Raw genomic sequence first — 26160 nt, forward strand, 5'->3', positions numbered from 1 at the left:
GAAAATGTAACTAAACAGTGAGTTATTTATAAAGGGGGAAAAAAAACCTTTATGATATAAGTGAAACTGTAGTAATGAAGTGTAACTTGATTAATATGTCTACCCCTTATTTTCTTATCAAAATTCAAATATTAAATGAAAATTATATCACTGCTGATGAATCAGACGTAGAAACACAGCCTGCAAAAAGAATTGTGTTCTGACTAAAAGGACACAGAGCAGGTGTGGCACGGGTGATAAATGTAACCAAGTCAACCAAATATGATTTTTTTTTAGGGAATATAAAAAAGGGTTTGATGCAAATCATTAATTCACTGCTGTTCAGCTTGTTTCCTTTTTTTTTTTTTTTTTCTTTTATTGAGCAAGCAGCACGGTGGCACAGTGGTTAGCGCTGTTGCCTCACAGCAAGAAGGTCCTGAGTTTGACTTCAATATTTGGCTGCTGACTTTCTGTGTGTCTCTGTGGATTGTCTCTGGGTGCTCTGGCTTCCCCCCAAAGTCCACAGACATACAATTAGTGGAACTGGATTAACAGGTGATTCTAAATTACCCATAGGTGTAAACCCACCCCACCCATTTGTTCATGGGTGGGGTAAACAAAAAACAAAAAAAAACATGCCAAGTTGAACAGAAAAAGAAAGTTTTCCTGCTTATGCTATGGTAATTCCTCTTGGGGCATTCTCTAAAGGTTCTCAGGAATTTTGTGACATGTAGGTCTGTATTAGAGAATAGAATAGAATAGAATAGAATAATCCTTTAATTATACCACAAGGGGAAATTTGGTTGTATCAGCAGCCAAAACACACTTATACAAACAGAACAGGACAGAGAATGGAAGCAAAATTTTTACATATTTACATCATGGACAATAGTTACCAAAGCAGAGTACTGTACAGTATAGTATTATTGTTACAGTCACAAATATAAGGACTAGACTCTCTATTATTTTACTTTATTTTATTGCCAAATTTAATATTATTTAATATATGCGTTACGTTTTGCGTGAAAACAAATATATAATTTTAAAGCAGAAGTTGAGATTTCATAGTTTCTCGCTATTACTCTGATATGATTGGTGTAAATATTTACTTATTTACTAACCGTGCTACTCTTGGAAATTTGGGGTGATCTGAATCAGGCACCTTGAATCAGATCTTTCCAAGAAACCCTGCATTGAGCTTAAAGGTGAAGTCAAACGAATCCGATCCCAGATCAGCGTCTGCAGACACTCGCTGCCAGTCAGTGGTAAACAAAGAGCGCGCAAATCCCCCTACTGTAGCGCGAGAGCGCCGCACGGCACCTGCTCCAGCGCTCCGATTTGCCGTTTGCCATGTCATTCAGAAGAAGCCCCGCCTCACGGCAGTTAGCATTGGTTAAAGGCGGAGACGTCTGCGCTGCTGTTGTCTCGATTCGTCAGCGCGAGCGCTTTATGACCGTTTTAGGGCGGAAAGCTCCCGTCGTATTCAAGAGGCGGGTCTACGGCTCGGTTCTAGATTATGATTGGACTCGTTTCTCTCTAGACCTGTCTAAAACCCGTCTGCTCGTACTTGGTTGGTCCGCTAGCAGGAAGTCCTTCTCCGTGGCTGAAGCCGCCGAGTTGCCCTCAGTGCTCTCTGTCTAGTTTATTCTCACCGAGGAGTGTGTGTTGCTCCACTGTGAGAGCAATGCAATGATAAAAGCCGCATATGCGGTACGCTACACACCTATCAGGCAGGAAAATAACCCAAGAAACACCCTCATCCCGGTTCCCCTCACGCCGCAGCCTTATCCACACCTCAAAGCGGAACCTGAAGGTAAGACATTTAATTGCCTTTACTCTAATCCAACTCGTAAATAGCCAGTGTAATATCCTCAACGTATCATTTTTTTAGTGGAGCTGGCTAACCTCGTATGGTTAGTCTAAATGCGGTGGCTTAACGCCTAAATGTGAAACAGCAGAGGGGCTGGGGGCATTTAATTTAGGGTTGGTCTTTGTGCTAAAAGAGCCTTTCATCGAAATGACCTGAAGTCTGGCCAAGAAAAGCAATTATTCGACCTTATTTTTAACATTCCGACCCATATTACCATAATCTGTTGGTCCATTGGGATTTATGTGTGATAGTAATGGTAATGATGGTGGTATTATTATTATTATTGTTATTAATAATAATGATGATAGAAAAAAGGCTGTTTTTGTGGCTGCCACATGCATGCCGTTCACAGTCATTTAAAGGCTGGGGCCCATATGGTTTGTCATGTCTTACGTTCAAGGTGTGGTTGTCTTCGTCAGGTTTTTTTTTTTTTTTTCCATTTGAGCTGAAGCTACGGTTTGAAAATGCAGGTTAGTTCACAGAGCTCCAGCTTCGCAGCTCCTGCAGGCGCCGCACTGCAATTATTACAGCCTGTGGGTTTTTTTGTTTGTTTTTTTAAATAATAATGTCACCTTTTCCTCAACGTGTCCGCTTTAAGTGCGCAGATGACACGGTATCGTCCCCGATGCTGTGTGCCACTTGGCATCAAAGCTGAAGAAAAGGCGTTTCCAGCTCCCCCACCCGTCACGCGCAAGCACCCACACAGTAATTACACGCGCACACACATACAGAGAAAAGAGGACCCCCGCAGTGAATGACCTCAGTTCAAACTCACAAGGTATTGTCTAAGGGCTGCTGCTCAGTGTTCAGGGTGTTGCTATGGAGGAGAGCAGTCGAGGTTTGGCAACTCCAGCTGCTGCAGGACGAGTTTGCTGCTTTAGTCCACGATGTACTGCGACATCCTGGGATACGACCGCCTGTGCAAGGAGTTTGCTCCAAGTTAATCGGTGGCATCGATGAGGTTCAGCAGCATCGTGCACTACAGTTACAGAGCTGACAATGCAAAGACCTGACTGATGATAGGGCTGATTGAAGAATAGCCTGTGGAAACAGGTTACATCTCATGCATTTTCTCTTCCTAGAGACATAATTCATATGTCAGTTTGTTTTTTCTAAGCCCAAAACAAACAATACATTCTGACTGCTAATAAGTTTTACCCCGACCCTGATAGAGCACATTTCTTTGTGGCATTTAGAGGTATTAAATGCATATTAGTCAGCCACATGATTCACTGACATGACATGTTTCTACATTACTTCATCAATGCTGGCTGCAGTAAACCCATGTACCTTCTCTTCTCCTGGAAATAGTCTGTATATAGTCCCAGGCAAATAAAGTGTTTGTTGTTATATTTATTTAAAACTACATTACTCAGAAATATGAGAAAGTAGTAAGAAATAGACTTGGGGCCGAGTGGCACATGTGGGAAGTTTGAACTTAATAACAGTTGCACAGCTGTTTTATGTCACCCTGGGATCACATATTTTCCATACTGACTGTCTGGGTGGTGGCGACTCTTTTGTCAGCATGTTTACTCCACACCCACAGTTGTATTAAGGTTACAGGTATGGTAATCACAGGGCTGGGGACAGACGGGCCAAAAGAAGTGAGATGAATAGCAAGAATCAAGCTCGATGACATACCTGTTAAAGCATGGAGGATAGGCCTAAAGCTAACACACTCACCCTATAAGACGGCACAAAAGCCTGTCTGGTCAGACTTGACTTGTTCAAAGGTAATCCCTTGTGCTTGTTTCAGAGGAACTTGTGTTAGCTCATTCCTTCATAAAACTGAATTCTGTTAATTTCAATGACCTCACACAAAAAAAATCACCTGCATACTCACCATTCAGGCCATCAGATGCCACAGATTTATATTAACATGACACTAATAGCTGAAGCTGGGATGCTAGAAAGATTAATCAAAAGGTTAATGTTATTTTAGGGAATCTAATTATCTGTTAACTAACAGATAATAAAACCATCTTGCTATCATTGGTACAGTAAGTAGGTCCCAGGTGAAAATAAGGCGTTATAACAAATTTGCTTTACACATGAAACATCTGCAGTTTAAGACCAGGAGGAGACTGAAACCCAGTCCTGAGGGTTACAAGCTCCTGCATTCCCAGTTCTATTCCCAGGCCTAGATAAATGGGAGGGTTGTCTCAGGAAGGATATCCAGCATAACATCTGCGCTAAATCAAAAAGCCTGGATAATCATCTGCTGTGGTGACCCCTTGGCATTAGGGGAGCCACCTAAAGCACCTATACCTTACTCCACTCCGAGCATCTCTGCTGTTGCCATAGATTTCAGTTCAGCATACTCTGAGCGCATTTTTGACATTTCAGGGTTTTTTCTAGATTCATTTTTTTGTTCTGTTAAAAGTCAGAAAGTATCATAATGTAATAATTTATAATAATGTACATTATCACATCAGCAGGTCACAATATCAACTCAAAATGTCTTCACTTTACTTTCAGAGATTCAAAGAGATTAAAATAGCATCAAATATTCATTTTTGTTTTACTGATTGTTTCTCATTAAGTGATGAATAAAATAAATAAAGCAGTGGTAACAGCTGCCACACCTGCAACCGGGCTTTTCTGGTTGGCTTTATTGCCCCTCCTAGTATATTTCTTAGTTGTCTGAGTAACTGAATCATTATGTTGTAGTACTGCAGTGATCCTGGCTATAGTTTGCCTTCATGTGTTAGATTGGCTGCCACTTTTAGACTGTCACCTCGTCTTCCACAGGACCCCAGCCCCTAAGGCGGATCAGCATTTTAGCAGCAATGTGTCCAAGTCCTCAGTGAGAGGGCCTCTACAGTTTTATCTCTGCTGAGTCCAGTGGGCTCTAGTGCTTCATCTATTTCAAGTTAACAATAGATCCAGTCCATTTTGATCTCCTCTTCTTACTGCTTTCCCACCCTTTTCCCTTCCCATCCTTCCCCCTCTTCACTGTCATGTCAGTTTACTCAGTGGATTGATGTATCTCGCTGTTCCTCCACCCCTCCAGCTCTCCACCCAGCCATCTCTCTGTCTTTCTTTCATTCCTGTCTCCTCCTTGATTTGCTGTGTCTTTCAATTAGGCCATCGCTGGCCAAAACTCGGCTGGATATGGCTTGCGTGCTACTATTGCTCTTCCTATATATGGGTGCGTGGCTGGTTGCACATCAAGTGTGAGATGTCTTGGCACAGAATCACATTAGTATCACAGTACGACAGTCCTTTATATCCTCTGCAGCGCTCCGGTTTGTAGGCCTGTGGCAAGAAGTGGCTCAACAAGGAATGACTTTTTGTTGCGCCCTTTTTTTCATGTCTAATTCTCTCCTTACCTAGTGCCAGAAGTACCATGTCCAGGCCAACGGGGGGCGGTGCCAACGATGTCACCCGCTTCCTGTCATCGGGCACAGCGCCAGGGTCTCCCAACTCCAACAACTCTATGTTCTCTGCTGCCAGCCAGGCTGACTGGGCAGCTAAGAGGCTGGTGTGGGTGCCGTCAGAGAAACAAGGCTTCGAGGTGAGCTACCATGACATGCGGTGCACGAGCACAAACATTTCACCTGCAGGATGTTAACACAATAGACAAGTTTCACTTGTTTTCTCATTCCTCCCTTCCACTGTCTGAGTTTGTTAATCCCCTGGTGAATTATTGGCCCTGAGTGTGTGCCCTTAGTTAAAGGTGTGTCAGACAGGTCAGGCACAGACATGGGCTGTGTGTGTGTGTGTGTGTCACAATTTTTATGTTTGAGGAGGTTTTTGTTACTATAGCAGTGCTCTATTTTTTCATCTTGTTGGATTATTTACTTTTGATTTGTGATGGTTACTTACATATGTAACTATGTAAGGTCAAAGTCATCAGCAGCGATTACCTCTACCTCTATTACCTCTAAGCATGCACGTCAGCTTGATAAGACCTTAGAGGGTTAAGTGTAGTTAGTATCACAGGCACAGTCTTACAATTTTATATTTTTGATTACGTTATTTGCTTTTGTCATTTAAATAGTTTTACTTCCACTTAGTTTCCAGTTGTGATTTGCTCATTTCAGTTTGGCCTTTAGTCTTTAAAAATATTTAGTTTCATTTTCTTTACAATTTAAATGTGGGTGTATCCATCATGGACAAGTTTTCACAAGCTCAGAAAAGATATTACAGTAAAAAGAAAAAAACTTGATGTCATTTAGACATTCCAGTAAAAAGAACAAACAAAAGCGTCACCATGCTTGTTGTGCTGAAACATTTAACCACATTGATCCGTACTAAAACTAAGCACATGTCTCAGTTCAGAATTTATCTTTATTTCATTTATCTAAAATGTTTTTCACACCTCATTTGGTTAACTGTAACAGCCTTGATCATGAGGCCCTCATGTTATTTGTCTCACTTCACCTTGCTACTTGTCTAATGCTCATGACAAGTTTGCAGTGTGCATGTTGAAGGAAGTGACATAAGAATTTGAAGTTTTGTCTCACAGCCTCTCTCTGTCTCTGCTGGACTCGTTTCATAAAAAAGCTCTATGAATAGAACAATACGCTCCTTCAGCCTCCCAATGTTAAAGAGGCCTTTGCAGAGACACTGACTTCATTTTACAATCATGATCAAACACACACACACACACACACACAGAGAAAGGCATGCACACTGTCATCTAGTTTCATATTCTTAGCTGGTAGTTCAGTGTGACTAACATTCACCCACATGAATGCAAACACACACAAACACACACACATTTTGCGTGTTGTGCATATCAAGTAGTGGAGAGAATAAAATGCAGCAGAGCAGGGTCCTGCAACATGGTCAGAGCTTGAGATCAGTACTTGCTGTCCAACAAGCACGAGATCAGCAGCGTGACAAAGGAGGTCATCTCTGTCCTCATCTGTCACCGTCTATTCTCGTCATGCTGTCAAATGTAATGACACTCATGCTCCAAACCACACTTGGTCCCATTCTGACAAACATTTATTTTAAATATAGTTATAATGTTTGCTGTATTTTAAATTTGGGTAGGAGTTTTTTTTCTTCTGAGGTGTAGTAAATGTGTGCATTCATTTTGGCAGTTTTCTTTAGCAAACTTCAAGTTATGTGAATGAAGTTCAACCTGATGTGCAGGCATAACTTTCTGTTCTCCTCTAAGCTGAATAGAACTATACAGCTTAATATGCTTGATACAGGAAACTGTTTAACAGTTTGTTTGTTTTTTAAGTCAAAGATACATTTATTATAAGTGTCATCTGTTTGGAAAGCTGTCTGCTTTCCAAACCAGAGTCTGCCAAGTAGCATATTCATAGCATCGTTGTGATCCAACAAACAGTCTGCCCAAAAATCTTTTTATTAAACAAGTGTCATTTTGTTCTCAGTTACAAGGTAAAAACTCCTCAATGTTTTTTCTATTAAATCCAGTCTGCCAGCATCCGAGAGGAGCGCGGCGATGAGGTGGAGGTGGAGCTGACAGACAGCCAGCGGCGGGTGACCTTGTCCAGGGAGGAGGTCCAGCGTATGAACCCTCCGCGCTTCAGCAAAGTGGAGGACATGGCCGACCTCACCTGCCTCAATGAAGCGTCGGTGCTGCACAACCTGAGAGAGAGATACTACTCTGGCCTGATCTATGTGAGTGCACCAACGACAGCTCACACTGTACACACACATGCATGAGCAAGAGGAAGCAGTCGCTGGACACGTGAAGTCCTGGATGTTGTGTACATGTGAAGTGCGGTGGGATCTCTTGTGTAAGCTGATATGCATCGGTAAGAGATGCATTTCAGCTTGTGTGGAGTCAGTTTACGAAGTTGTTGTGTGGGTGTGGGGCAGCTATGGGGACATCTCCAGTTTCTGCTGGAAAAAAAGGGGGGTGCAGATGTAAGATGTCAGTGAAGTGGCATTTAAAGTGAAATAACATAAAGAAAATTGACTCTATTAAATGCAGAGCTTCCTGTTAATGTATAAATAATGTGTGTGTAAATAATGGCGGATGCTAAATAAGAGGTGGAAAGTCAGGAACGCAGAGAGATTGTTGGAATAGCTTTGAAGGGTGTATCATACTATTGGATAAGATAGGTGTGGGGGGCTTTCATGACTTTCATTTATGCAGCAATCATGATGGGCGCTATATTGGTGTTGACACACTGTGTGTCATTACTGACTGTGTTTACAAGAGGTGCAATTTTCCTTTGAATTTTTAAAATCAATCCTTCTGTGCACAATCCTGTGCATTAATATGTAATCCGGGATGCTCTATACAATCTTGGCAGCACTGTTGCCTCCCTTCTGTGCTTTCTGCTAAAGCAACAGTTTAATGAGATCGTGATACTGCAGATTTTACACAGGCCGCCCACAGAACATGTAATTTTTGTCGGTCTACTGCAGTCTGGCCTAAATTACTTGTATTAAGTGCGTCAGAGGTCAGAAAAGTTGCAGATTTTGAAAAACAGTCATTAAACTCACTATCTTCTACATAAAGTTGTATTTTTGAATTATAGAGTATAAATAATAGGACTATGAGAGGGTAAGACAGTTATATTCTGCTGGGATTGACATCCCCCACATAAAATTAGGTCAGTGTGAATCTCTCTGTTCTGTGTGTGTTTTCTTCTAGACATATTCAGGGCTTTTCTGTGTGGTGGTGAACCCATACAAGAACCTGCCAATCTACACAGAGTCCATTGTGGAAATGTACCGAGGCAAGAAACGCCACGAGATGCCCCCTCACATCTACGCCATATCAGAGGCTGCTTATCGCAGCATGCTGCAAGGTACTTAGCACTGTCTGTGACCTCTAAACCTTAGTTAACTCTGACCCTGTACATGTTCCGTGATCTTTGATCACTAAGCCACATTGTGAATACTGTTTCAAGGTGTGGTATATTCCTGGCTGTTATCAAAAGCCTGAAAAGTTAAAACAAATATACGGGATGGTATTTTTACAACTGAGATTTCCAAGAGTGGCACTCCTTTTAACGAACAGTCAATCCAGTGATATAACTTTGTATTCGTTGTGGTTAACCGCATAACTTTACATGTAATAGCAATTACTGACAGATACTCTTCATGCCCTCCCCGCCTTTCATGTAGAGTTTATTAAATGAGACAGAAAGGGTCGGTTGAGCAATGTTTCTGCCTTTGAGTGACTACCTGAGATAACAGAACAGGGCAGATGAGACTCTTTAGTCGAAATTACTACCTCACACCTCTTTAAGGGTAGGTGTGTTACCGAGGTGATTCAACCTGTATGACCAGTATGAATTCCTCCAGGCTGAGCGCGTGGGAATCTTAAAAGCAAATGCAAGTAGTGTTGCAAACAGTGTCCACCCATTGACTACCAGTGTTGAGTGGTTTGGCAGCCTGGAGAGACCAGTTCAGCTGGTGACCAGCTTCGCTTTACAGCTCTTATTGAAAAGAAGTGACTGACATGCAGAGAAAAAGGGCTCAAATACACAGAATATTTATATATTTGGCTGCATGGATTTCCACAGCACTTCATGCCTAGTTTGTGGGGGTGGAGGTTTAATATAACATGAGCCAGCTAATGCCTTAGAAAGCCTCTTCATTCCCATGGAGCAATTTACAGTGTGTTATTTCAAGGAATCATATGTCATTTATGTAATTCATTTTTATTCATTTTAGCCAAACCTGTTGTTGAACGGTTGGCGTTTTATGTCGCCCCCATGACCTTGTGACGTGTTTTTCTCTCCCACAGACAGAGAAGATCAGTCAATCCTCTGCACGTGAGTAGCCTGCAGCAAGACATCAGTGTGTCTCTGTGTACATGCTTTGTCATTTGGGAGGAGCATTTTTCTAGTGTTTGCTGGAGTCCTTCTGCATTTGTATATTTAGTGTGCATTTGCTTTAACTAGTATGTATTGAGGCCTGCATGCACTCATGTGTTTATATTTGTAGCTAAATGTGGTGCAAATCAAAACACTCTGGTCCTTTTATATAGATCAGAAGAGGAAAATGTGATAATTTCAGATTTTATCTGGGATTTTATATTTTTTCCAAGAAAAAAACAAAAATCTCAGCTGAGTAAATTTGCATCTTAGTAATTCTTCCATGTAGCTACGTACACAGTTTCTATAATTGAGAGAAAAATAACACAGAAAATCAACTAAGACTTCAGTACCATATTGTGAATATAGCCAGCCTTCTGTCTGTGTGCACCCACCTGCTTGCTTGCCTCTGATCCTACCATCCTGCTCTTCTTCCTGCCAGACTCTTCCTGTCATTGTCAAGGCTCCCAAATCAGGCTCATCTCGAGTCAGTCTCAAAGTGTGTGTGTGGAACAATTCGGCTGATTTTTTCAGATCTTTTACAGCTGCTATTTTTGTTCCTTTCTCCTCCATTATTCTCCAAAAGCAACAACACTAGCATAGCCTATATCCTTCACACCTGCCTTCTGTTTAGACCTGTGGTCTTTGAATGCACTGCATGGGCTCTAATGTTTATTATTGTGTCGAGTGTGCGTTTGGCCACTTGTTCATGTGGATTCTCTCTGTGTAAAAATTATATATACCAATTTATGATTGAGACCATATGTTGAAGACCGAACATTTAGGCCAACAGGGGAATTAGCTGTGTTCCTTACATAGTTTTGTGTTTGTGTTTCAGAGGAGAGTCCGGAGCTGGGAAAACGGAGAACACTAAGAAAGTCATCCAGTATCTGGCTCATGTTGCCTCCTCCCATAAAGGTGGCACTCTGGGTAGAAAAAAGGAAGCTGTGCAGGTATGTTACAGCAGAGGTGCAACAGAACAGAAGAAGAGCAGCTTGGAGAACACATCACATACAGAAAGGCTTTATAGAAACTTGGGAATAAAACAGGAGGGGAATGACAGGAAGGATAGAATGGGTGAAGAAATAACCAAGGATTGATGTGAGAAACCAATAACTGCAGTCTGCACTCTAAATACTGTACAGTTTAAATGAACCCAGTTACAACTATTTCAGGTTGACATTGCTGTTTACATATTAGGCAGTCTTCGACCACTAAATCACCAATCTAGGAAGAGTATTGTATGTTTTAAGAGTGAAATGCTGCCCAGCTGGTGTATATGTAAAGAAAGACTGACACTACTGTTGATGTCTTACAATTAACTTTGGGTCTAAAAACAGGGGCTGTTAGTGTAGAAAGACTAAAAACAAAGTGGAAACAGCTTGAAAAGATTGTCTTACTTTCTGTGACTCGTGTACTGCAGTGTTTTAAGTGATTATTAAAGGGAGGCTGTGGAGCTTAGCTGTAAATTAAACTGTTGTGTTTACATTGAGTGTTACTCTCCAAAATGCATTGTGTGTCTAACAATCATGTCGAGTCAGCTTCCTTCCTTATAAAACCATATGTTAGGTCCTGCATTGTTGACATCCAACTTCATGAGCTAGCACTCTTCTTCTTCTGCTCCTTCTTCTTCTTCTTTTCTTTTTTTTTTCTTTCTTTGTCTTCTTCTTCCCTGTTAATTGATATTATAAGACATACCAGGTTTTCTGTAGGTGCAGTTAAGTTTATTGTATCTTAGCTCGGAGTGGGCTTCTTCTTTGAATCATTCCGAGCATTATTTCTTACCTTCCTTCCTGCACTGGTTTTTCCTTCATTTTCTTCCGTGTGCACTGTCCTTCTCTCTTGCCTGCATGTTCAGATGGACGGCTCTAGGTCCTTAACAAGAGGCAGCACTATAGTGAACAGGGTGAGTTAACTCTGTCTTGCTGCCCTGTCCTTACTTTTGCTTTTCTCCTGCCCTGATTTCTGCATAATGAACTCCAACTAACTCAAAGCAGAGTAACCTTAAACCATTGAACTGTCACTGCTGATATTGTTGCTCATTAACAGTGAAGCCCTAGACAGTATATTCGATTTAGACTGTTTCTGTTCTTTTGTTTGTTGTTATAATTGTTGTCTTATTTGTCTTATTTGTCTTTTTATTGTTTGTTTGTTTATCCAATCCACATGTTTGCCCATCCATCCAATCTCCTCCCCCTTAAAACTTCATTTTTTTCCACACACAATTCACCAGAGTATGCAATATGTGAGTATGAAATATTTAGAAAACTTGGGTTTTTATTTATGGGGAGTCCTTCTTTTAAAGTGAAACTCTTCCTGTAGAATATTTACAGGACCTGATATGATTGTCTTGCTTCATAGTGAGAATCATATCTTCCTTCTTTCTGACTTTCATCTGAATAACCTGTGGTCTTGTGGGTCTTTAGTTCTGGTAGTTAGTTCAGTCTCTACTGTTATACTCAGCGGGCAGGTGGTTGCAAAGTGTTTCTGCTGTAGATGTGGTTTTAATAACACAAACTGAACATGATGCAATTGAATGATGTGGGAGCAGGTGTGTTGTTGCAGCTGTTTGTGTGTACAGCGTTTGAAGTGTACATACTCAACTATATGGCTTTGTTAATGTGTGCAGTGCACACATTGTTTGCTCTGTGTTTTGTCGCTATCAAAGGGCTGGCCTCTTGCTCTCTCTGTTTGCGTCTGCCTTTTGTGTTGACTGACTGGCATTCTTTGATAGTTCTCTTTCAAACATTCGTTTCGGTGTCTCACTATGGGGAACGCTCTCTCAGCGTTGTCCTCAGAAGCCTCTATATCATTACTCCAGCCAGTATTGGCTGGCAGTCGTGACGCTTGCGTCAGGGAGGGGCCACCCTCCTCCCTATAAAAGGGTGTGACGCAGCGTCACCCGTCATTCAATTTCCTCTTCTCGCTTCTTAGAATCCTCATCTCTCCTGACTGTGAACGTGAGTGCTAGCTTAACTGTCCACACGAGCAAGCTAACACCTTGGTCACCGGGCGCTAGCACGGCTCGCGTTTCGTGTCACCTGCTCTTCACCACAGAGCCAGGTCGGAGAGTGTGTTAGCTGCCACCACGCATCTAGCTCAACAGTTAGCTGACCAAGCTATCTGTCTTTGCTACACACGGCCACCAAGCCAAGTAGCGCAAGCGCTAGCCACCACACTAGCTAGGTCATACTAGCTCACCATAGCTACCCGACCGAGAGAAGAAAAGAAAAAGAAGTTCAGCATTAGCCGTCCAGCCATTCCAAGCTAGCTACACCAAGCTTCCTTAATATGGCAGACCGCAAACCGCTGCCCAGAATTTGCTCCTGCGGTTGCAAAATCTCAGGTTCAGATACACATGACGCGTGTGTGATGTGCCTCGGGCTGCAACACGCCCAAGCAGCTGTTTCCACACCGGGTATATGCGAACACTGCGCTCGCTTCACCCACAAAAGCCTTCGCCGAAGGCTAGCCCGCCAGGCTAGCTTGTCGAAGGAGGACCCAATGCTGTCTCCAGTCGGCCCACCGATGGAGCACACTGAGTCCGCCACACCAGGCACCAGCTGGGGCGACGAGATGGATATCGTCCTCCCGCTGGTGCATGATGCCGAGGTCAGCTGCGAAGCTATGTTTGATTCTCTCGAGGCTAATGACGAGCTACTCAGCGAATCCTCTGAGGGAGCGTCGGAACATCTCGTCTCGGACGAGGATGACGACGTTTTCTTTGCCCCCTCTGGTCGAAATTCTGCGACACAAGGGGCCGATTGTGATAACCCCGGCACACAGTCCCGCGGCATGGAGCTATTTGACGTTGCAAAACGGGCAGCTGAAAAGCTGGCAATCCCATGGCCCGCGGTGACAACGGAGACCTCCACCTCACGATACGAGGGTAAAAGGCTCCCCGTAGCAAAGCGCACTACTAAGCAGGTACTGCCGCTTTTCCCCGAATGCGTGGACGAGGTCACACGCTGCTGGGCAAAGCCATTTTCGTCACCCAACCCCGTGCAGGGAGCGGCGGCGTTTGACTGCGCTGGAATGAAAGAGAAGGGCATCTACCAAATTCCCACAGTGGAGAATCTGGTGGCTTCTCATCTCCACCCAAACCAGAAACTTTCCATGTCATCTGGTCCGTCCCTGCCCTCCAAGGCCGAACGCCTGCAGTCCTCCCTGGCTGACAAGGCGTATAAATCGGTTGCCACCACCGCGAGGGCATTGAACGCCTCATCGCTCCTGCTAGCCTACTCGGCGGAGCTCCAGGACCAGGCTGCTGCGAACCCGGACGCTAGCGAGCTGTGGGAAGAGCTGGGCGTAGTTACGGACCAGTGTCTCCACCTCACTAGAGCAGCAGTACAAGCGGCGGGCAGAGCCCTCAGCATCATCGTCCTACAGGAGAGGGCAAGATGGCTGAACTTGTCGGGGCTTTCGGACAGAGAAAAACGTGACATTCTGGACGAAAGCATCGACCCCGCTGGGCTTTTCGGGACCGCCGTTGCCACCATGCAAAGACGGTGCGAGGAGAAAAAGAAAGAGGGAGAGGCCCTGCAGCTGTGTCTCCCTAGGAAGACCCAGGCTGCGCCTCCACCCAGTCGCCGCACGTTCGCTCAGGTCACCAGCCGTCCAGCCGGCGTGCCGACGTTTAAAATCCCTCGCCGCCCAGCCCCGCAGGTCGCGGCCCAGGGTCCCCTAGGATCGCAGAACCCTAAGACCCACTGGCCCAGGAAACACTTCCCGCCTGCTGCCGCTCAGGGTGCCCCACCACCAGCCAAGCAGTCGGACCGCAAGAAGAAGCGGACTGCCTAACATCCCCCACGGGGAGATCGGAGCAGGACCAGCCCGGGCTCCAAGTTCACTCCAGGGCTCAGTTCCGGAGCCCGTTCGGAGAAGTGTGTTCTGCCTCCACCTTTCAGCGCCTGGGACTCGAGTTGGATCCCACAGAGCGCATTTCAACAAAGAGACGGCGAGACACTGTTCAGCTGAATCAAGCATGTCTGTCTCACAAAACACACTGTTTATTAAAAACTCACCCGTTGCATCCAGGCATGTCGCCAAGGGCACGGGAAAGCATGTTGAAAAACATAATGCCCCCACGCACCCAGACACCACCGGGGTTGATTCCCTCAGTGGTGTCCGGCCCCATAAGCGCTGGTCAAGCGCGGGCCACCCGCGCATGCGCAGTCGGGTCTGGCCCGAAGGACCAGTTTCCGCCACAAGAGGGAGCCAGAGCTCCGTCTACTGTGGAGTGCCTGTCTTTGGGGCCGCTGTCAGCAAGAATAGAGAGATGGCGAGCTCTCGCTGCGCCAGAATGGGTTGTGAGGACATTAGAGCGAGGCTATCGTTTGCAATTCGCAACCACCCCTCCCAGATTTCACAAAGTGATTTTCTCTCTTGCAAAAGGCGAATCAGCCAGGATCCTGCAAGAAGAAATAACTACCTTGCTATCAAAGGGAGCAGTACGAGAAATACCCCAGGAGCAGAGCCAATGCGGCTTCTACTCAAAGTATTTTCTCGTGCCCAAGAAGGGAGGGGGACTGCGTCCGATACTGGACCTACGGGCTCTGAATCAGCATCTGAGGTCATACAAATTCAGGATGTTGACGACCACCACTCTGCTGCATGTAGTGCGCCCAGGCGATTGGTTTACATCAATAGACCTGAAGGACGCATACTTTCACATCCCTATTTACCCACCTCACAGAAAATTCCTGCGCTTTGCGTTTCAGGGCAAAATGTACGAGTACCAGGTCCTGCCGTTTGGTCTCTCACTGAGCCCTCGGGTATTTGTGAAATGCACAGAGGCAGCCATAGCCCCACTGAAGAGGCGGGGCATCCGCATAGCAACATACATAGACGATTGGCTGCTGCTATCAGAGTCCGAAATAATGGGAAGAGAGCACACCAGGTTGACAGTGGATCATCTGATGGCTCTGGGTTTCACCATAAACTACCAAAAGAGTGTCCTGCAGCCAGCTCAGGCCATCTCTTTCATAGGAATAGCTCTAAACTCCGCCTCGTACAGAGCGTGTCTCTCTGTGGACAGAGTAAAAAAAATGCTATCACATGCCGGCATTTTTCAGTTGGGAAGATATCTCCCATTCAGAAAATGCCTGCAGATGCTGGGATTAATGGCGTCTTCACTGGCAGTCATTCCACTAGGCAGACTGCATATGAGGGAATTTCAGCGATGGGTTGCATCACTGAGACTGAATCGAAAGCGCCATACCTACCGCTATATCAGAGTGACAGCAGACTGCGCTGCAGCACTCCACTGTTGGAGAAATCCCACATTTCTCACTCAGGGGGTGTCACTGGGGGCTGTCACAGCCAGAAAGGTGGTGACCACGGACGCGAGTCTCACGGGCTGGGGTGCTACTCACGAGGGCAGAGCAGTGAGCGGCAGCTGGGGCTCACAACAGAGGGGTGCTCACATAAATTGGCTAGAATTGCTAGCAGCATTTCTAGCACTGAGACACTTCCTTCCCCTGTTGAGAAACCACCATGTTCTGATCAGAACAGACAACACCACTGTTGTGGCATACATCAACAGACAGGGCGGGTTACGTTCCCGTCCCTTGCACATGCTGGCTCGCAGACTGATCATGTGGAGCAGCATCAATCTGTTGTCACTGAGAGCTACTCACATTCCAGGAGCTCTGAACTTGGGAGCAGACTTAATGTCCAGGGGAAACCCGCAGTACGGGGACTGGACCCTGCACCCACATGTGGTGACCCAAATCTGGACCCGCTTTGGCCAGCCACAGGTCGATCTGTTTGCCTCGAGGGAGAACGCTCAGTGTCCACTGTATTTCTCCCTGAGGGACCAGGAGGCTCCGCTAGGGGTAGACGCATTAGCTCACAACTGGCCACATGCTCTGCTTTATGCGTTCCCTCCGCTGGCCTTAATTTCTCCCACTCTAACCAGAGTGAGAGAGAGAGGGCTAACAATGATATTGATCGCCCCAAGGTGGATGAGGTCCCACTGGTTAGCGGAGATTGTGCCCCTCTTGTGGAGCGAACCTTGGCCTCTCCCTCTCCGACGAGACCTAGTCTCCCAAGCCAGGGGGGAGATTTTTCACCCTCACCCCGAGCGCCTTGCCCTGTGGGCTTGGCCCGTGAGAGGTTGAATCTGAGTACGGCAGGACTCCCCCAGGGTGTTATAGCCACTATTCAGAGTGCTAGAGCCCCCTCCACAAGATCATTGTATGAGAACAAGTGGAGGGTATTTGAGGAATGGTGTGGAAAGTCTCACACTCTCTCCTTTCAATGCTCTGTGACAACAATTCTCTCCTTTCTCCAAGAACTGTTAGATAAAGGAAAGGCCTTTTCCACAATTAAAGTATATCTAGCAGCCATTTCAGCCTGCCATGTGGGCTTCGTGGATGGCCCGGTGAGCCATCACCCGCTAGTCTGCCGTTTCATGAAAGGGGCACGACGGCTCCACCCGGTGTCTAAACCTCTCGTTCCCACGTGGGATTTATCCCTGGTGCTGGGGGCAGTTTCACAGCCACCATTTGAACCACTAAACCAGGTGGAAATAAAAATCCTGTCTTTGAAGACTGCATTGCTCCTGGCTCTCGCATCTGCGAAGCGTGTCAGTGATATTCATGCGCTGTCAATACACAAAGAGTGCACCCGATTCACGCGGGATAACTCTAGAGTCACACTCAGGCCAAATCTGGCCTTTGTGCCCAAAAATCCTTATCTCCAATGCACCCCATTGGAGCTGGAAGCTTTTTGCCCTCCTCCTTTCTCCTCCCCTGAACAGGAGCGCCTACATGCTCTCTGTCCAGTTAGGGCTTTATGTACCTATATAGAGAGAACGAAGGCTTTCAGGAGGTCGGATCAGCTGTTTGTTTCCTGGGCTAAACCACATCTTGGCAAGCCCGTTAGCAAACAACGCATTTCCCACTGGATTGTTGAGGCGATCCAATTGGCTTATTCCAGCACGGGTCTGCCCCCCCCGGAGGGACTTCGTGCTCATTCTACCAGAGGGATGGCAACCTCTTGGGCCCTTTTTAGGGGTGTCTCTATAGAAGAGATATGTGCAGCTGCGAGCTGGGCTTCACCTTTGACCTTTGCAAGGTTTTACAGGTTGGATGTCACTGCACCGTCTCTAGCCCACACTGTGTTAAGTGTGGGTCCCCACGAGACCTCCTAAATTGGCAGTCAGTCGTTCAGATGGGCTTATCTGGCAATACGGGAGTCTGCATATCCCCATAGTGAGACACCGAAACGAATGTTTGAAAGAGAACTTGAGGTTACTCTATTCCGTAACCCCCGTTCTCTGATAACATGAGTGAGGTGTCTCACCAGATCACCCTCCTTGCACGAAGCGAGGAAGAGGTGAGCTTATCTTGAATGACGGGTGACGCTGCGTCACACCCTTTTATAGGGAGGAGGGTGGCCCCTCCCTGACGCAAGCGTCACGACTGCCAGCCAATACTGGCTGGAGTAATGATATAGAGGCTTCTGAGGACAACGCTGAGAGAGCGTTCCCCATAGTGAGACACCTCACTCATGTTATCAGAGAACGGGGGTTACGGAATAGAGTAACCTCAAGTTTTTGCCATAAAACCATCTCTTGTAACTACCTCCTTTGATGCTCATCGCTGGCTGCTGCTGCATCGTCAGCTGCTGCATCGGCAGTGCGACAACTGCAATAATGCATTGCAGCGAGCTTGAATCAGCCAATATGTAGCTTCACATCTCGCTGTGTAACAGTGCTTCTCAACCAAGTCGATAGTATCCCTTTATTGATTTTAAAAATCAATAAAAAGGTTTCAAAAAGGAAGTTATTAAACATATGAAAAGCAAATGTGCAACATAATTGATCCCCTTATCACGGATTGCTAATGAGAGACAAGTATTTAAATTATGTTGAGAATCATTTGTTCTTGTGACGGGGAATGGGGAGTGTGTTGGATGCTATATTGGGCCCTAAAATGCATCAGTATGTGTCACTGCTCTTCAACACTGAGTCATGTATTTTTTTGTATTTTACATAACAGATCGTTAGTTCCTCTCAGCAGAGCAGTGTTAACGTGTGCATTTTAGTCCAGAGGCCCCCATAGAAGTCTTTCTGTGAAGCTGTCATGTCTGTAGTTTTGTCTGATCAGACGTCTCCTCTGTTTCACAGGGTGAGCTGGAGAGACAGCTGCTGCAGGCCAACCCTATACTGGAGGCCTTCGGCAACGCAAAGACTGTCAAGAACGATAACTCCTCTAGATTTGTAAGAGTGGACTAGATTCATTAATCGGATAGATAAAGTTCTGCCGTCAGTATACAAAGAAATGAACTGAAACATGAGCCACCTCTCCTGCTTTTTCAGGGTAAATTCATTCGTATCAATTTTGACGTGGCGGGATACATTGTTGGTGCCAACATTGAAACCTGTATCTTTCTGCTTACTTTGTGAAACTGCACTTCCTCCTGCCTTTACAGCAAAGGGTAGTGAGAAGGCAGATGGTCTTTCTGAATTTTCACTTGAATGCTTGCTTGTCCGTGTTCATTTGGAAAAGCATTTAAGGGTTTACCTGTGTACTGTACTAGAAACAACTTTAAAATGGTTGCACATATCCATAACTATATAAATTCAGACCTCCTTGAAAAGTCCCGGGCCACCCGTCAGGCCAAGGATGAGAGGACTTTCCACATCTTTTACCAGTTGTTATGTGGAGCATCAGAGGAAACTCGAGGTGAATACAAGTGTCATTATAAAACATATATGCTATTTTTGCAAAACCGACTAGTAAACTGTGTCTAAAACTTGCTGTATTTTATGTCTCTAGCGGACTTGCTCTTAGGAACTGCTGATCAGTATCGCTTTCTCAGTGGAGGCTCGATACCTGTTCCTGGTCAGAGCGATTCAGAGAATTTCACCCAGACTATGGACTCCATGGCTATTATGGGCTTCACCCCTGAGGAGTCAATGTGTAAGAGAACAGAGGCAGGGAAAAAAATTGGGTATTTTGTGTCTTCAATCCTTGCCATGAATCACCTTCCTCCTCCCTGTCTTACTTCTCTGCAGCCATGCTGAAGGTGATCTCTGCTGTGCTCCAGTTCGGGAATATATCCTTTATGAAGGAGAAGAACCATGACCAGGCGTCCATGCCTGATAACACAGCTGCTCAGAAACTCTGCCATCTGCTGGGCATCAATGTGCTGGAGTTCACTCGGGCCATCCTCACCCCGAGGATCAAAGTAGGCCGAGAGTATGTGCAGAAAGCCCAGACTAAAGAACAAGTAAGATCTTATATGCAAAAACGGCACACATGCTCATACATAAACAAACATTTGTCCCTGTGGAGTGTGACTATACATACATTTTCTCCTAGGCTGACTTTGCTGTGGAGGCCCTGGCAAAGGCAACATATGAGCGTCTGTTCAGATGGCTGGTCCACAGGATCAACAGAGCTCTGGATCGCAGACAGAGACAGGGAGCCTCCTTCATAGGCATCCTTGATATCGCTGGATTTGAGATCTTCCAGGTGTGTTCATGTGATGATGCAGTATAGTGAGAAGTTTAACCCAATCTAGCACAGAGGATGACTTTGTTCTCAAAATATAATAAATTGTCTGTAATTAAGTGAAACATGTGACATTAAGGGATATTTCTAGCATTATATTTGTATTTTATGTGGAGAATAAAACAGCATTACAGATGTGCAGTGGTGTGAATTATATACAGTTTTATGTCTTTACAAATCCAACAATGTACCTGTACTTTTTCAGTGTACATAACATGTATTTTTCTATCTTTGCTTGCTTTTCTAAACCGATCCTATGCAGCTCAACTCCTTTGAGCAGCTGTGCATCAACTACACCAACGAGAAGCTGCAGCAGCTCTTCAACCACACCATGTTCATCCTGGAGCAGGAGGAGTACCAGCGAGAGGGCATCGAGTGGAACTTTATTGACTTTGGCCTGGACTTACAGCCCTGCATCGACCTCATCGAGAGACCAGTACATGCATACTAAAACACATTTTTACTTTTCATGAGATGAGACTAGATGCTGATAACTGATATGTGCTTTCCATACAGATGGGACAACAGATTGTTTATTTATAGTTAAATAAAGTGCAGATTGTGAACGAGCCCACTGCTTAACTAATACAAGCAAACAGTATCAAATAATTCTTTAATATTTTGTCATTTTGAATGAGGAAATCCACATTTTGCTAATAATTTCCCCCCTGTTCATGTCAGGCCCACCCACCTGGTGTTCTGGCCCTTCTTGATGAAGAGTGCTGGTTCCCTCGGGCCACAGATCGCTCATTTGTGGAGAAGCTGTCTGCTGAGCAAGGCAGCCATCCAAAATTCTTCAAATCAAAGCAGCCACGTGGGGAAGCTGACTTCTCCATTATTCACTACGCTGGAAAGGTATCCCTTGACTTTTGTTTTTCTTTAATCTATCCTTTCAAATTTAGGCAACCCACGTTTTGACTTTCAGTGATGATCTGTCTCAGCTTTGATTTCTGCCATGTGACCTCTTCTTCCACAGGTGGACTACAAGGCAAATGACTGGTTAGTGAAGAACATGGATCCCCTGAACGACAATGTGGCGTCTCTTCTCCACCAGTCATCTGATCATTTTGTCTCAGAGCTTTGGAAAGAGGGTGAGACTTTCTGTTTCACACACTTTCTAAATGCTGCCTTTACAGATTTTGTAATGAAAACTTCAGCATTTTTTGCAACTGTGCCAGTTATAAATATTTAAGCTATTCTGGTGCAAAAATGTATTAACGTTACTACATTTCTCTCCTCTCTTACATGCTGTTTCTTTCTCGCTTTCTTCTGTTCTGTCTCCTTCTTGTCTTCTTCTCTTTTGCCTGCTCTTTTCCCCTTTTGGGCTCCTTCTTTCCTTTCCTATGATCTTGCTCCCTGTGGTCTCCTGATGCTTCCCGATCAGACATTCAAACTCTTCCTCGTGTGTACTTCTTTGACTCCTATGCCACACTGCAGACTAATGGCGCAGACAGTAGGTTTTTGTACCTCCTTACAATCCTCCCTCCGGCCACTGTTGTTTGCTGGCTGCCCAGTTTTTGTTGTCTTTATTGCTTTTTCTGCCATTTCCCCTCTTTTTAGTTGACATTTTTGTGGTAGTGTTGTGTTGTATCATGTTGTCTCTGTGCTGTTGTGTTGCTCTCTAATTTCTCTTTCACCACACTTTTGGCCTTCAGTAAAAGTGCCGTGACTGATAGTAATTCTCGTAGTGATTCTTGTCTGTAGAAGTTTCACTTCATTTGTCACAAAAGCCACATTCAGGATCACCTTAGAGTGTCTGTCTGTAACTAGAAGAGCTCTATTGAATTCAGTTCAATAATTTAAAATGAGTCAATTGGTTGGCCCGGACACATTTACAGTCATGTTAATTAACGTGCATGGTCTCTAAACAAAAAAAATGTAAGCGTACTTGCATGCAGAAATGTGATCCTGAATCAGCTTTAGAGACGCAACATGTTGCTTTAGAGTATTGACATGTAAATAGCGTTGCATGGTTTAACCAGTGTAGACCTTTAGCTTTAGTCATCAAAGAGTGATCAGTGTGTTTTTTTAGTTTAGATCACATCTGATGAACTGGAGCATATTGATCTGAGTGGTGATACTTGCCTCTCTGTTCTCTCTACTTTTTACTCCTGTGTATGAAATTAGCTTCATACACTTAACAAAATAAACCATCAGTCTTTTCAGGCAGATCTGCAGCTTTGCCTGTGCAGACATGTCCAAAGTTGACAGGTTGAGCTTGAAAAACATTACCTGTGAAACTCATGCACTGTATTAAGTGTGTGTGTGTGTGTGTGTGTGTGTGTGTGTGTGTGTGTGTGTGTCTGTGTGTGTGTGTGTGTGTGTGTGTGTGTGTGTGTGTGTGTGTGTACTGGCTGTGGAAATAGATGCTATGGTTCTAGTTTTAAAAACTAATGATGGCCGAAATCCATCTCATATATTATTTCTGTCCAGAGCTTGATAGGAGATATGAAACCAGGTGTTGTTGCTATTGGGTAATAGCATTAACCTGTTCACTCACTCATGAAATGCCAAATAATGCTTTTTTATTTATTTATTTATTTATTTATTTTTAACTTCAGCTAATTGATCATTTCTGCCAAAAGTGAGACCCTGTGCTCTGTTTCCTTCTAGTGGACAGGATTGTGGGTCTGGACCAGGTGTCGTCAGGAGAGAGCAGCGCGCCGGTCACATTCGGAGCAGCAGGACTGAAGACGAAGAAAGGAATGTTTAGGACTGTTGGGCAGCTTTACAAGGAGTCTCTTACCAAGCTGATGGCCACACTGAGGAACACCAACCCTAACTTTCTCCGCTGCATTATCCCCAACCATGAGAAGAGGGTGAGGCAGGCGGTCAGGATGAACTAGTGAGAAGAGATAATAGCCTTCTTTCTGCTGACTTTTTACCCATTTACTTTTCTTCAGGCCGGTAAGCTTTCCCCTCACCTGGTTTTAGACCAGCTGAGATGTAATGGTGTTTTGGAGGGCATCCGTATATGCAGACAAGGATTCCCTAACCGCATCCCGTTCCAAGAGTTCAGACAGAGGTGCGTATTTGTGATGGTCTTTTTGATTCGTGAAGTGTAAACTACACGCACACACTTCATGCCACTCTAAGAATCTTTTATGGCACCTGCCAGTAGACCTTTCTGCTCATCGTATCATTCACTCAATTGCACATTTATCATTTGTCTTCCAGATATGAGATCCTAACCCCTAATGCCATTCCTCGCACCTTCATGGATGGCAAACAGGCATCAGAACTCATGGTATGTAACTTTCAGGCAGCTAAAACTTCACAGCATTACATACAGTTGTTCAGATAGAAGCTTGACCAACTCCCCTGCTGCTCTTCTAGATCAGTGCTTTAGAGTTGGATAAAAACCTGTTCAGGGTGGGTCAGAGTAAAGTCTTCTTCAGAGCTGGAGTCCTAGCTCACCTGGAAGAAGAAAGAGACCTAAAGATAACTGATACCATCATACGCTTCCAGAGCGCTGCCAGAGGCTTTCTCTCACGCAAGTAAGACTAATTACTAATAGAGAACTATTATAGGCATCTCATTAGTTTTTAATGTCTTTTATATATAAATTCAATATAAAATATAAATGGAAGAATAAGATGAAATTCATGTTACTTTAGTTATTGGTCAGTTTAACAGCCTTTTTTGCTACCTGAGGTAAAAGAGATGGAGGACGATAAACATGTAGTACGGGTGAGGTTTCTCTGCAGCGCTAGTATCTGTGCAGTTGGCAGTTTTGTATTTCACTCTTAAAGGAGCATTAATATTTAACAATTTGTCAGCCCCTATCAGTGACTCAGGTGTTGCAACAGTTTTGAAAGGTATTTGGCAAAGCCTGAATTACATAATTCATTATGGTTATATGTTTACACTGGTGACTAAATGGAAAAAAGTCTATTCATTGTTATACGTCATTTGATTAATCTGGTGTCAGGTACATTTCTGTCATACATTTAAGATACAAAATAAGTTTCAGTTGTTTTACATAATCTATTGTTTAAAGATTTATTAAAGAATAACAAGACTTAATTTTTAGTCTAAAAGTTTCCATGTCCCGAAAAAGTCTCCCCAATAATGACGTTTATTAATAAACTTCACTATGTTAGTGATATCCTAAAACAGCAAAGTAAATATGTGGAAGGTGTGGTGGAGAACAGGGGAAAACATAGTTATATGGACCAAAACTCATTACCAATAATTGAAAGTTGTTTGTTAACCCTGTCAAACACCTGCTCATATTACTCAATATTGCAGCATCTTTCAGTACCTTTTCAGGTGAATACAGTACGTGTTAATACCTCTACTCTGATGCTAAAGGTACACTGTGCAATATTAAATAAAAATGTGAATCTCATTGATGCATTTTGTTTGTTTTATTGCTTTCAGAGCCTTTTTGAAGAAGCAACAGCAGCTTAGTGCTCTGAGGGTGATGCAGAGGAACTGTGCTGCTTACCTCAAACTCAGGAACTGGCAGTGGTGGCGACTATTTACTAAGGTGCTGTGCAAACTTCTCAACATAGACATGAAATGCAACCTACATTAAACATAATATACAACTAAAGGCAAGGCAGTGTGAGAGCAGAAAACCTTGTAACGTTGGGAATATTCTTCATATTGACCCCTTTCACCTCACCCAAACAGGTGAAGCCCTTGCTGCAGGTGACACGACAGGATGAAGAGATCCAAACCCGGGAAGCAGCGCTACAAAAAGCCAAAGAACAACTCACCCGAGCGGAGCAGGACTACACAGAGCTGGACAGGAAGCACGTTCAGGTAAACAAACCTCATCCTCATTGTGCTTCCTATCCACCACAGTTCTGTCTTTGCCTGTCTTACTGTCAGTCGGGGCCTCACTCATCACCACTCCTCCGTTTCTGTCACATTGTAGCTGATAGAGGAAAAGGCAGTGCTGGCTGACCAGTTGCAGGCAGAGGCAGAGCTGTTTGCAGAGGCGGAGGAGATGAGGGCCAGGTTAGCCAGTCGGAAACAGGAGCTGGAGGAGGTTCTGGGCGAGCTGGAGACTCGACTGGAGGAAGAGGAGGAGAGGGGTGTGCAACTGGCCAATGAGAAGAAGAAAATGCAGCAGAATATACAGGTTATAAAGTTGCTGTCTTTTTATGTCAAAACTTTGTAAGAAAGATTGTAAATTGACATTAAAACAAGCTTGCCTTGACATTGCTTTCTCTGGTTTTGTCAGGACCTAGAGGAGCAGTTAGAGGAGGAGGAAAGCGGCAGACAACGCCTCCTGCTGGAGAAGGTTACCCTGGAGACCAAAGTAAAGAGTCTGGAGACAGACCTGGTCACTGCAGTAGAGCAAAGAGACCGACTCGGCAAGGTGAGCGTCACATTAAATTTTGTCAAGCAATGAAAAAAATTGTTTCTGTTTTCTTTTTAAAAAGGTTGTTTCACAACCTTAATAGCAAACCCAGGCATTACAGCAATACAATTACAGTTGCACACTTGCATTTTTCTTCATTATGTTGGCTTCATTTTCTAAATAAATTGAAGAAAGAAGAAATAATAACTTGAAAAAAATAAAACACGATGAGACTAGGATTGCAATGAGGTAAAATAGGTCAGGAAGGGTTGCTACTTGAAAGCAATTATTCCTGCACAGTTACTAATAAAAAAATGTTTCACGCATCATCGTTTCTCTCTGAGCAGGAAAAGAAACAGCTGGAGGAGCGTCTGAATGAGGTCACCGACCAGCTCACCGAAGAAGAGGAAAAGACAAAAAGTTTGAACAAGCTCAAGAACAAACAGGAAGCTGTCATCGCTGACTTGGAGGGTAACTATGCTAAACAAATTTTGACCTTCACACAAATTTGTTTCCACACAAGTAATCACACTAAGGTTGACATTTATGTATTCAAGAAGCAGGTGTCCCAGCAGGAATGGATGCTGTAGTCCCGTCACATGCCCATAGATAGATAGATAGATAGATAGATAGATGGATAGACAGACAGACAGACAGAGATCATATGTCGCTGCATGAAGCTTTAAAATCAAGAGCTCCATTTGTACTTAG

At 44.3% G+C, this 26160-nt stretch overlaps 1 protein-coding gene across 8 annotated transcripts in view; it reads left to right on the forward strand.

The window, feature by feature from the left end:
- The first annotated feature begins 1440 nt into the window (after positions 1–1440).
- The window catches only part of myh14 (myosin, heavy chain 14, non-muscle), a 37049-nt gene continuing 12329 nt past the window's right edge, over positions 1441–26160 (forward strand). Inside the window, exons 1-27 of one of the 8 annotated variants that reach the window (XM_085177130.1) lie at positions 1441–1792; positions 5189–5369; positions 7250–7456; positions 8442–8598; positions 9543–9570; positions 10451–10565; positions 11471–11518; positions 11846–11857; positions 18746–18838; positions 18938–19001; positions 19206–19304; positions 19398–19541; positions 19637–19851; positions 19944–20096; positions 20398–20571; positions 20817–20990; positions 21112–21226; positions 21520–21588; positions 22749–22954; positions 23039–23160; positions 23313–23382; positions 23472–23632; positions 24519–24627; positions 24774–24905; positions 25021–25227; positions 25330–25467; positions 25797–25920. In XM_085177130.1, coding sequence (XP_085033256.1) covers positions 5202–5369; positions 7250–7456; positions 8442–8598; positions 9543–9570; positions 10451–10565; positions 11471–11518; positions 11846–11857; positions 18746–18838; positions 18938–19001; positions 19206–19304; positions 19398–19541; positions 19637–19851; positions 19944–20096; positions 20398–20571; positions 20817–20990; positions 21112–21226; positions 21520–21588; positions 22749–22954; positions 23039–23160; positions 23313–23382; positions 23472–23632; positions 24519–24627; positions 24774–24905; positions 25021–25227; positions 25330–25467; positions 25797–25920 — 3304 coding nt within the window. In that variant the 5' untranslated portion in view covers positions 1441–1792; positions 5189–5201. The remainder of the gene's footprint in view (positions 1793–5188; positions 5370–7249; positions 7457–8441; positions 8599–9542; positions 9571–10450; positions 10566–11470; positions 11519–11845; positions 11858–18745; positions 18839–18937; positions 19002–19205; positions 19305–19397; positions 19542–19636; positions 19852–19943; positions 20097–20397; positions 20572–20816; positions 20991–21111; positions 21227–21519; positions 21589–22748; positions 22955–23038; positions 23161–23312; positions 23383–23471; positions 23633–24518; positions 24628–24773; positions 24906–25020; positions 25228–25329; positions 25468–25796; positions 25921–26160) is intronic. The other 7 variants (XM_085177125.1, XM_085177122.1, XM_085177128.1 and 4 more) reach the window with 7 other exon arrangements.

Source organism: Neolamprologus multifasciatus, chromosome 11 (genome assembly GCF_963576455.1).
Source record: "Neolamprologus multifasciatus chromosome 11, fNeoMul1.2, whole genome shotgun sequence".
In the NCBI taxonomy this organism is placed as follows: Eukaryota; Metazoa; Chordata; class Actinopteri; order Cichliformes; family Cichlidae; genus Neolamprologus; species Neolamprologus multifasciatus.